The sequence below is a fragment of the Pelobates fuscus genome, chromosome 7 (genome assembly GCF_036172605.1).
Source record: "Pelobates fuscus isolate aPelFus1 chromosome 7, aPelFus1.pri, whole genome shotgun sequence".
Lineage (NCBI taxonomy): Eukaryota > Metazoa > Chordata > Amphibia > Anura > Pelobatidae > Pelobates > Pelobates fuscus.
The window spans coordinates 55,724,621-55,737,446 of record NC_086323.1 but is presented as its reverse complement, the minus strand read 5'-3'; the positions used below and the strand labels follow the sequence as shown (position 1 = coordinate 55,737,446).

Genomic DNA, 12,826 nt, shown 5'->3' with positions numbered 1-12,826 from the left:
ACATATCTGGAAAGCCTTAGGACCTAGGTCAGGCATAGGCAACCTTCGGCAATGCAGATGTTTTGGACTACACCTCCCATGATGCTTTGCCAGCATTATGGGTGTAAGAGCATTATGGGGGATGTAGTCCACAACATCTGAAGTGCCGAAAGTTGCCTATGCCTGATCTAGGTTAATGTTAGCTTTGCCCTCTGAGAAGTCTATTCTGTCTCAGATATCCTAACAAGAGTCCTAACTATAGGATAATGCATTTAATGTGTCTTTAGATGTCCCTGCTTCTTTGGATGCAGTCCCATCATTTTCTCCCCAACTTTTTTCAAGTTAATTTGATAAAAATCTGTAAACTCCCTGGCACCTTTATTTGGTATATAGTCTTAAGGATAAGTCAGCCACACCAAAAGGATTATTAATGATTAGGAGCAGCTTCCTCTATAGCCTCCAGGCACCATAACCACTACAGTAAGCATTAACAATGAAGCTTTCAGGAGGTATGATTAGTAAATTTGTAGTTAATTAGTCACTTAGAGCAGAACTAGCACAAGAAATTCTCCAAGCGCTCAAGGTGTTAAAGCCACAGGCAGTTTTAATGCAACAAAAAAAGAGCAGCAACGTTTTGACCTGCTAAGAGGTCTTTTTCGTAGTTTGAAAAAGACCTCTTAGAAGGTCGAAACGTTGCTGCTCTTTTTTGTTCCATTAAAACTGCTTGCGGCTTCAACACGCTGAGTGGCTGGAAAATTTCTTGTGTTGCCTTATCGCTGTGGGATTGCTGGTCCTGCTCTAGAGCACCAGGTGGTTGCTGGGATTGAGTGCGGCTCCTACCATCACTTTTGCAACTTAGAGCAGAACTGTCACTTCTCTGGAAATGTGGGTACATTGCTCTGTCATATAAAGCAGAACTGGCACTTATCTGGAAGAGAGTGTTTCATTTTATGTCATCCAATAAACGTTGTTGCAATGTTTACTGGAATTAACAAAGCACCAGAGGTATGTAAAAAAAGTCCGTCCACTACATAAAATGTGTGGAGGATCATTAAAGGGTTACTGGCAATCTAGGAGGGGCATAACACTATAATTATAAACTTTTAGAAAAATGGAAGAGGAAGTAAAACACACAAGTGTATTAATAGATTACCATAAATTTTAAACCACTTATCAAGAATAAAATAATATTTTATTATTAAAAAACAAGTATATAATATAAACAACAAATAGTGTCACAACAAAGTGAATATGTGAAAATAGCCATAGAAACATAGAAACATAGAATGTGACGGCAGATAAGAACCATTCGGCCCATCTAGTCTGCCCAATTTTCTAAATACTTTTATTAGTCCCTGGCCTTATCTTATAATTAGGATAGCCTTATGCCTATCCCACGCATGCTTAAACTCCTTTACTGTGTTAACCTCTACCACTTCAGCTGGAAGGCTATTCCATGCATCCACTACCCTCTCAGTAAAGTAATACTTCCTGATATTATTTTTAAACCTTTGCCCCTCTAATTTAAAGCGGCACTGTCATGCCAAATCCTGTTTTGTTTTTTTAACCCCCCTCCCGCCTCCACTACATCCAATTGACCCCCTAGTCACCCCCAAATACCCCTAAGCCCCCCAGATTACCTCTTTTTTATTCTTTATTTTCTGCCCCGATCTTTATTCAGGGCACCGCCATCTTTGTGTGGGTAGGTGAAGTCCCTGTGGGACACGTCATCTGCCCACAATAGACAGACTGTGAGATTCCCGCACATGCCCAGTGAAACACCTGGACATGCGAACCGGAATTTCATCTATTCATTCATTCATCAGCCAGACGAATGAATAGAAAAAAATCAGACGAACAAACAAACACGAGGTATCAGTGTTCGTTTGTTCGTTCGGTTTATTACAAGGAGGGAGCTACCGGCAGGCAGCTCCCTCCTTGTAATATGTAAAGATAGAAGCGGCAGGGAGCAGTGCTCCCCGCCACTTCATAAGCCCCCCAGCTCCCCCCTCACTCTATGGGGGTCAATATGACCCCCATAATAGCACAAGGGAGATTAAAATCTCTCTAATGCCCCTACTCGCTATTCCGCGAGTAGGGGCATGTCTACTAAACAGTGAGCAACCTGTAGCTGCTCACTGTAGAAAAAAAATTACATAAATTACAATAAGGGGGGCGGACCTATTGTCCTCCCCCCCCTGGCCCCCACCCCTGAGCGGTGGGTGGGGGCCCTAAATAAAGAGAGGGGGGACCTACTGTCCTCGCCCCCAGGCCCCCACCCCTGAGCGGCTAGTGGGGGCGATAATGATAATGAGGGGGGGACCTACTGTCCTTCCCCCCTGGCCCCCACCCCTGAGCGGTGGGTGGGGGCCAAAATAAAGAGAGGGGGGACCTACTGTCCTCCCCCGGACCTACTGTCCTCCCCCCGGCCCCCACCCCTGAGCGGTGGGTGGGGGCCCTAGATAAGAATGGTGGGGGGGACCTACCATCCTCCCCCTTGGCCCCCACCCCTGAACGGTGGGTGGGGGCCCTAAAAAAACAATAAGGGGGGACCTACTGTCCCCCATGGCCCCCACCCCTGAGCGGCGGGTGGGGGCCCTAAAAAGAGAGGGGGGACCTATTGTCCTCCCCCCGGACCTACTGTCCTCCCCCCGGCCCCCACCCCTGAGCGGTGGGTGGGGGCCCTAAAAAAAGAGAGAGGGGACCTACTGTCCTCCCCCCGGACCTACTGTCCTCCCCCCGCCCCCCACCCCTGAGCGGTGGGTGGGGGCCCTAAAAAAAGAGAGGGGGGACCTATTGTCCTCCCCCCGGACCTACTGTCCTCCCCCCGGCCCCCACCCCTGAGCGGTGGGTGGGGGCCCTAAAAAAAGAGAGAGGGGACCTACTGTCCTCCCCCCGGACCTACTGTCCTCCCCCCGCCCCCCACCCCTGAGCGGTGGGTGCCCTAAAAAAAGAGAGGGGGGACCTACTGTCCTCCCCCCGGACCTACTGTCCTCCCCCCGGCCCCCACCCCTGAGCGGTGGGTGGGGGCCCTAGATAAGAATGTGGGGGGGACATACCGTCCTCCCCCCCCGGCCCCCACCCCTGAGCGGCGGGTGGGGGCCCTAAATGAAAATCCCCCCTCCCCCAATCAAGGTGACTAGGGGTTCCAAGGCTCTCAGTTTTTTTTAATAGAAGTTAGAAGGTTGATTAATGTTAGATGATTAGCACATGTTACCACGAGTCTCTTAATGTATTTAAGGAAGAGAGTAAGTACTTAAAAGTTCATCTAATTGGATGATACATGAAAAGTTTTTTCCTCCACATATGTCTCTGAAGGTATCAAACCCCTAGTTAGAGATGTAGATCCCTAAAAACCGCCTAACAGGCAGTTACCAAATTCAGCAGTTAGCGTAAAAGTCCAGTTTCTATTAGTAGTGAAGAAACTACAGATGATATTAGTAGTTAGCATTATAAAGGGAATATCCCTATATACTAGCTAGATTCCACCCCCAGCTGCTTTGAGGCAGCCTCGCTTGCTAGCTAACCCCAGCACTTATAAAGACAACCCCGCAAGAAGGATAAACTGGAACAAAGAACCACAAGTGAATTTAAAATCAATAATAAGCACGTAAGACACATTATATGTTGCATGCCGTTATCTCGACGCGGGTTTCGGCGCATCAGCGCCTTTCTCAAGAGAGTCTAAACCGGCACATCTGAATCCACAAGTTTAACAGGGAAGGCCTTTTAAAATATAATATAAACAAAGATAACTACTTACCTTTCATGCTGTGTGCATCTTCTTCTGTTTCATGATGCCACATGCACTGTCATAACCGGTAAGACATCTACGTTCAAGCATTCCTTCCTTGATGCCATTTTGTCATACTATATGTACAGCATTGTAGGGGTTAAATGGACACTCTAGACACCAGAACCTCTGAGCGTAATGTTGTGATTCTAGTCAAAGTGCCTGTTCCTCCAGCCTCAGCAGTGTTAATGTTGCCTTTTCAGAGAAAATGCAGCAATAACACAGCTGCCTAATGCCACCACTAGTGGCTTTCACTCTCACAGCCACTAGAGGGACTTCCTGGGTTAGTCCTGCAAAGATTCAGCGCGTCCATGCATATCATGTATGCTACCCATAGAAATACATTGATACAATGCATCTTTATGAGGGAATGCTGATTGGCTCAGCTCTGCGATTGGATTGGCTGAAATCATCAAGATTAATGACCTCAGCCAGGGAGACAGGGTGACCATTGCAAAGCCAGTGCACCATGGAAATAGAGGTAAGCAATTCTAATTATTTATTTCATTTAGAGGGGGCTGGGTTATCTAAATAGTTATTAGAACACTATAATGTTAGGAATACGTTTGCATTCCTACAGCTATAGTGTCCTATTAAGCTAATTTTCATACCATTCCTTGCAGGGTATGTGGACTAAAACTATGCAAAACTCTGCAAAATCCAGACATGACAGTTTTTCTTTAAATAAGGAACCACTTCTTAATAACGTGTTTTACCATGGTGCACAAGTTTTTTCTTTTTGTATGTAATAGGTAAGGGTTCAAGTATTTAAATTATCAGCCTTTCAGATATATTTATTTTATTTTTTGTTATATGAGCTTATCGGCACCTTTAGACAGCACCTTCTGAACGATTACAGTTTCCATAAATTAACACATGCTTATCAGCCATTTAATAACTTCCCAGAAACTTAAATAAGATAATGAAAGCTGAAATAAAGAGATCTAAAATGCTTTTAATAAAATATTATTTAAATGTCTTGGTTAGCATACAGATTATAAAAAAAATACTCATTATAGTTAATGTTTTTGTTTTGTTTTTTTAAAATCTTATTATAAAATAATAAAAATGAAATTCTTTTAATCCAAAAATATATTTTGCGGCCCCACCTAAATGATCGAAGATACAATGTAGTCTATTGCCGTATACCTTCAAACATCCATCTGTTTAATTACAGGTGGCAAAGGTTTAAGCCGTTTATTGACGGGAGGTCAAAGTCTGCTCTTAGAACCAATCTGAATGATTTAACAGGAATTCATATTCAGAATTCTTTAGAAACTGGTGTGAGAGATTCTATTCCAAAATACATATATATAAAAAAAAATATATTGCAATCTTTATAAAAAATTAAACCTTTCAGACTGATTATGAGTACTATAGGGTAATAATAAGCTAATTTGCCAAATAAATGTTTGGTTTTTATTGGTTCGGCACTTGATAAACTGGTATAATACATGATAATAAAATGAATTGAGTAATCGGTCATATTCATGAAAATGTGATATGTAATGCGTTCTTGTTACTGCAGCTGCAAGACTCTCTTTAGTAAATCCCAAAGTATAATCCTCCAATTGTAGAACTAAATATCCCATGATACTCTGCAAGACTACAGTCTATTCTTGATACATATAGGGACGTTTTAGCCATGAGGCAAACAAGGCATTTGCCTTGGGCGGCATTTGCCTTGGGCGGCATTTGCCTTGGGCGGCATTTTCCAGGGGGCGGCAAAAATAGCCGCCCCCAAATGCCCAGGGCAAATGTCTTGTTAGCCTTGCGACTAACTGACAAGCCAGACGGGCTGCTGGGTGGGCAGTGCTTGCGGGCGGCTGGCGAGGGAGCACTTCCCCTGAGCGCTCTGCTCAGCTCCCTCGCTCGCCGCCCGCAGAGTGATGCTGGGAGCCGGAATCCGTGAAATAGGACCCTGAACTGAAACTGTGAAGCCTTCTGTGAGCTTACTGGATAACCGACAGACAGCCTCATTCACACCAGGTTGACTTGCCAGTTCTTCAGGTGAACCTGCCCCCATTCCAGGCGGATCCACAATCTCTTCCTTGGGCCGTCACTTTTTACCCTGCACACTTGCATTCTGATAAACAGGATATCAATGCTGGGGGGTATGCATGCATAGATAGCCAGGTTACTGCACCTGGCACGAAAAAGGCAGGATTGGCTAAAATACAGAATAGTTTGTGAATAAGAGTGCTTATGCAATGAAAGACATTGTGCATATTTTGATGCTTGTTGTAGGTATTTAGTAAAACGTCAGTGATCTTCAAAGTGCCTGTTGTTATGTTTAGTGACTACCAGCTGTTTTCATGCTACAAAGCATAACTTTATAAAAACTGGTAATTGGCGACCTGCAGAAGTTTAATATGAGACGCTAAATGCTAAGTAGCACCTGGTTTCCATGCCTTAAAACTTACCACCTGTTGTTATCCAACTAAAAACTACACCTGCTTCATTTTACATAATTACCTGACACTCAAATATTTTATATTCATTTTATAAAATGTTGCAATACAGTTTGATCAATCTACCCCTTTTGTTTTATCAGAAACCATGTCTCTGATCTCAGAGCCGGCCTTAGGCATTTGGGCACCCTGTGCGAAAAATCTTCACAGCGCCCCCCCCCCCCCTTCCTGTCCCCCCCTCCCCCACTCCTTCCCCCTTTCCACACACCCTGTCACACACACACACACAGGCAGAAAGCCATACACACACACACACACACACACACACACACAAACACACTCAGGCAGTCATACACAGACAGCCACACACAAACACAGACATAGAATGTGACGGCAGATAAGAACCATTCGGCCCATCTAGTCTGCCCAGACAGTAACACATAGGCAGTCACACACACAAACACACACACACACACACAGGGAGACAGCCACACATACACACAAACACACACAGGCAGACAGCCACACACACAGGCTGGCAGTCACACACAGACAGCCACACACAAACACACAGAGGCAAACAGCCAAACACACAGAGGCAAACAGCCACACACACAGTCACACACACACAGACAGTCACACACACAGACAAACAGTCAAACACACACTGGCAGACAGCCACGCACACACACACGCACACGCAGACAGTCACACACACAGTCACACACACAGTCACACACACACACAGGCAGACAGCCAGACACACACAGTCAGACACACACACACACACACTCACTAACAGACACACTCACTCACAGGCAAACACACTAACAGAAACACACTAACAGAAACACACTAACAGACACACACTAACAGACACACACTAACAGACACACACTAACAGACACACACACTAACAGACACACACACTAACAGTCACAGACACACACTAACAGACACACACTAACAGACACACACACTAGCAGTCACGGACACACACTAACAGACACACACACTAACAGTCACAGACACACACTAACAGACACACACACTAACAGTCACAGACACACACTAACAGACACACACACTAACAGTCACAGACACACACTAACAGACACACACTCACCCACATTAAACACCCCCCCCCCAGCCTCCTTACCTTTGGGAATGCTGGGGGGAGGGTCTCTTCCTCCCTGGTGGTCTGCTGGGCGAGCGGCACTGGCTGGCTGGCTGGCTGGCTGGCGGGCGGGGCGGCTGGCGAGGGAGCACTTCCTCTGAGCTGTCTGCTCAGCTCCCCCGCACGCCTCAGAGTGAGGCTGGGAGCCGGAATATGACGTCAGAGGAAGTGCTCCCTCGCCAGCCGCCCACCAGCGCCGCCCGACCGCCCAGCATGTCTGTTAGCCGCAAGGCTAACAAGACATTTGCCTTGGGCATTTGGGGGCAGCTTTTTTTGCCGCCCCCTGGAAAATGCCGCCCAAGGCAAATGCCTTGTTAGCCTCGCGGCTAATACACCCCTGCCGTGTGAGCTATGCGGCCGCAGGGCACCCCCTGCTCCATGGCGCCCTGTGCGGCCGCACAGCTCGCACACCCCTAAGGCCGGCCCTGTCTGATCTTGCAGGACAATTTGTATGCATTATATTTTCTCCAGGAAATATACCAGGAAAACGCCCCTTAAAATCAAGTTCACCCTGTCTCTGTCCCCTGATGTCCTGACTTCACATCGATACTGTGAGTTCTATTGCCATAGAACTTCTGTTACACACATACACACACACATGCGCACACACACATACACCCATACATACATACACACACACACACACACATGCACACACACATGCACACAAATAATGGAGTATCTACAACAGAAGGACATTAAAATAGAAAAGAGGGGGGTGGGGGATTTGTGCCCAAAATAAGGACTGTCCTGACAAGTGAGAGGTATTGGTGTGGGCTCTTGCCTGTCTTACAAAACTAAGTTATTTAATCAGTTTGGATTTCTAAACCATATAATATGACAAAACTCCAGTTTTCTAGAGAAATTACTTCTATCATTTAAAACTAGTGTACGCTATGATGTGGTTTTACTTATGCACAGCCGACTATTAATAACCACACTGGCCAAGCCGGAACAGCTTTCAGACAAGATATACGGTAGGTCCTATCATATTTTAGCAACAAGCCACGTAAAAAGCATACTTTGTTAGAAGCACACAACTATAGTCGAGAAGTAAAATAAATATGTCCCTCTTTGCATTTGCATTTGTCTCTTCATGTCTGTTTGTTTTAGACTTGCTTTAACAAGCCTGGAAGCAGCCTACCTTGTGTTAACTTCCTGTTTGTTTGTGGTGTCATTTTGTCAGTTTCAGTCAAGCTCTGTATTGAATTTGAAGCCTGCAGGGACTCATCAGGATGGCTTTGTATACCTCTGCAGTGTTTAGCAATGCTTAGTAAAAAGAAATCCACGGGGAAACTTTGATAACTTGCGATTTCCTATGCATCCTTTAAACAACAAATCGTTGGTTAGAATTGATACCCCAGCTGGTCTTTGTTTAATGGTTAATCGCATGAGAAGGTGGGAAGGTTAATTAAATGTGACTAGGTGGGTAATACACTGCAGCTAATAATGTATAATGATAAGATACAAAGTTGGGCTGGGTGTTTTACACGTTCTCTCTGTCATTTATCGATGTTTGGGGACACATTTGACTTAACTCTTTGATGTTCAAAAAAATGTGAACATTGTTTTTCTTTTTTTTTTTCTTAGTCAATGTAAGTTTGCAATTCTGTAATTAAAAAATAAATAAATATGATGTAAGTGTTTAGTGGCTCGGTGGTCCAGCACTGATCTATTAAATGGATATATTGGATGAAATACTCGCACTCCTATTCTCAATAATAAAAAAAAAATGACATGCTCAATAATAAAGCATAACCCAAATAAATCTATATACACCCATAGAGAAGAAATACAGTAATCAATAGCCATTTGATCCCACTGTACAGCGCTACGGAATCTGATGGCGCTATATAAATAATAAAATAATAACAATAATAATTCATGATATCAGCATAAATCCTATGTGTATGTTATATGTATATAGCAGACAAAAATAAAAAAAATGTACGTAATCAACTAAAACAACAACGTAAATAGAAAGAAAACAGGATAATAGATTGCTGTCCAGCACTGAAACTGTTAAAAAATAAAAAAATGCTCTTTGAAGTTTATACTGAATGCCTTTTGCTCCTATGTGAACTGCATGTGTGGTAACTTACATATTACTCCTTTAAATCGTGGGTTAACAAGGACGCTGTAACTGTTTCATTGTCGGAACTCTTACAACAAAGAGACTTAGAATACTGATGCATATTACACGTCAGTGGTGGTTTTAGTCTTATATGAACTCTAAACCAAATATTTGCTCTGCTCTTATCTAACAGAAGCAAGTAATTTAAGTTTACACAATTTAAAGTGACATTGCAGGCATGAGTTACATGTAGTGTGTAGGTAAGGCTGTAGTTAATTATGGTGGTTGGTATTTTTAATTACTCTTCTTTAAAATAATAAATAATAATTGTAATAATAATCAAGTCTATTCTTGCTGTCCCTCCATCCCAACCTACAGTGTTCCCTGTTTGGCTCTAAAAATACACGTGCACATAATGCCAGGTTTCTGGGACTTTTAACTCAGATATTAAAAGACAAGTGAACAGCAACTTGAGATCTGTGATTGGCTGAGTGATTCTGTTGGTTTGCTAAGAGTCCACTGTAGAAGCTGCACATCCTGTGGATAAGCAGCAAAAGTAGGAAATTGTATGTGGGTGTTTTGTTATTTTGTATTCATTTTATTGCTTTGTTTTTGCACATATTTCGTTTTGCGCTAGAAATAAAGAATGGGTAATTTCCTTTATCTATCACTCTTATCCTCTTTCAATATCACCCCATAACTGAAAAATACGGTCTTGATTTGTTGCGCCACTATCGTTAAAGTGTGAAGATATATCTTACTTTGCTTTTCTATGATCAGTTCTTTTACCATCAATTAAGTTTACTATCCCACGCATAAAAGTTGCAATGTGTAGATAAAATAAAAAAAAAATCAAATGCATTATTCATTATCAATGTATAATAATAAACCTGATTCCTCTGTGAATTTGTTTAAAACAAAATGAGAGGTAAAAAAAAGTGTATAAAATGCAAAATGTTTAATATATTTGAATCTATATTTATGGTTTAACAGGTTACGTAGTATCAGTGCTCAGGTAGGTTGCATTATATTAGAATTCTTAAAAACCTGTGGACACAACTTATAGATGGTGATTTATACATGACATGCCTCTTTAACCCCTTAAGGACACACGACATGTCTGACACGTCATGATTCCATTTTATTCCAGAAGTTTGGTCCTTAAGGGGTTAAAGGGTTAGTCCAATCAAAATTCAGTGTTTCATAAAACACCGTTTTTTTGTTAGATTAGCACTTTCTATGGTGCCCCCCTCCCCTTCCCCCCCCCCCTAAAAAAAAAAGCTTAAACTTATCTCTTTTCCATCATCGAGGTAAAGTTCTTTCCTCCGCCTGATCCTTCATGGCTGATGTCATTCCGCCTCTCCAGAGGCACTTTAGGCGCATGCTATGCATACTGGTGTCAGATGCCAATTTTGCACCATATTCCGATTAGCCAGACTGGAACTCTTGTTCCGGGATGGCTGTTGACGCTCTAATGATGCATTCGGCGGTGAAATTAGACCTCCAATGGCAAAGGCGTTAATCTCCATATGAGCAGCGTTTCATAAGGAAAGACTTAACATACAGAATACAGGCTCCATGACCACTTCAAATCAGTTAAGTGGTAATGGCATTGGAGTAACCCTTTATGTAGCTAGGAAGCATTATTACATGTAAGCAAATATTTAATAATTTATGGTACCAGAATATACTGAAAATGCGAGAAATCTATAGTCTTGCAGTTTAAGTGCATTTTAAATAACACATGTTCATGTCTGAAAATGTCAAATTAATCCGAAATGGAAATATTGTACAATAAAGTGAAATATGTTAGCACTTTGTACATATAATGAAAACCGTATCAACAATTTACAGCTTTTAATGCACAAAACGTTTTCTTTTTGACCTCTTGATATATTATTTAAAAGCTTGCATTGTGCTATTTTACTTGATTTTTTTCCTTTCCTCTTTTTAAATATGATCTATAGAACCATATGTTACAAGTTTGAAAATATCATGAATTATGCAAAAAAAAAAAAAAAGAGAAACATTATGCATGCGGGTTATTCATTTAACAGTAATTTATATTGTCTGACAGCAACAAGTTGACATGAGCTGCAAAAGGCTTAGTCAAGAATCAGGGGTAAGCAACCGTTGGCGCTCCAGAAGTGGTGGACTACATCTCCTCTCCCCTGATGCATTGCCAGCCTAATGACTGTAAGAGCATTTTGGGAAATGTAGTCCACAACATCTGGAGTGCTAAAGGTTGTCCATCCCTGGAGATGTTACTGGACTACAAATCCCATAATTCCCTGCAAGCCTATGCCTCACAGGGAATTCTGCTAGTTATAGTTTAACAACATTTCAGAGTCCACAGTTTGACATCTCTGTTTTAGGCAAAAATAAGTAACTCGGAGAAACTTACCAGGTTTATTTTTTACCAAATCCACTGTTTGGAACCTAATATTGTCACTCTATAAACTTCAAACACATCTGGGTTTACTGAGAAATAAAAGCATGTATGTATTTAAACTCTAAAACATGAGAAAAGTTGTTACTGTATTTTATAATTTATGTTTTTCATCTCACTGAATATTTTCCTTGATTCCTGCTTTACTCCCTTTGAATACATGATTCTGGCCACAATTATTGCAAATTGTATCGTTCTGGCCCTGGAGCAACATCTACCAGGAGATGACAAGACTCCCATGTCTCGTAGATTGGTAAGCTATCTTTTCCTTTAATATAGAAACATCTAAAGGTAATTTTTTTTTTTGAATATTCCCTACAGTAAACTCAAGTTGTGGAATATTTCCTTTCTTGAATGTAAATGTCTTCCTGACATAATACTTAAATTCCTTCCAACATCAGACTTTGACAATAATTGTAACATACCTGAGGCCTTATATTTGAATAATTAATTGAGATTACTATAAAGCAGGGCCAAAAGGTAAACTCAGATGATACTATACACAAACCTAAAAGGAGCTATAGTTCTATAACAGCCGGATATCTTTTGGGCCATCCCTACTATATGACCAGTGTTCATTTTGACTGCAAATTTCAATTTAGGTTTAGTCAAAGTCTTTTGACTTAAAAGCCATTTTAGTTACAGTCGTTGTTTAATCTGAATTGTTTTAGTTCAAGTCTAGTTTTAGTCGACTAAATCTCCGAAAACTGTTGGTCAACGGAATTAACACTGAATTTAACAGTGATAATGGTACGATAAAGTTGGCTAACAAAGAACGTGGGCATTATTCAGTGCATTATTCAGTGCATTATACAGGCATTCTTTTTACATTCTACCTACTGTATGTGACAAAACTAATATTCCAGATAAAATTATCTGAACCCCTCTGAAATATTGCATTGTAAGACATATTGTGTGTGATCGCTACATACATTTGGGTGGG

At 41.9% G+C, this 12,826-nt stretch overlaps 1 protein-coding gene across 7 annotated transcripts in view; it reads left to right on the top strand.

Annotated features, from left to right (window-relative positions):
• CACNA1E (calcium voltage-gated channel subunit alpha1 E) overlaps nt 1-12,826 on the top strand; it is a 738,678-nt gene that overhangs the window by 475,315 nt on the left and 250,537 nt on the right. For all 7 annotated transcript variants that reach the window (XM_063428300.1, XM_063428305.1, XM_063428301.1 and 4 more), the window contains one exon: nt 12,031-12,136. In XM_063428300.1, coding sequence (XP_063284370.1) covers nt 12,031-12,136 — 106 coding nt within the window. The remainder of the gene's footprint in view (nt 1-12,030; nt 12,137-12,826) is intronic.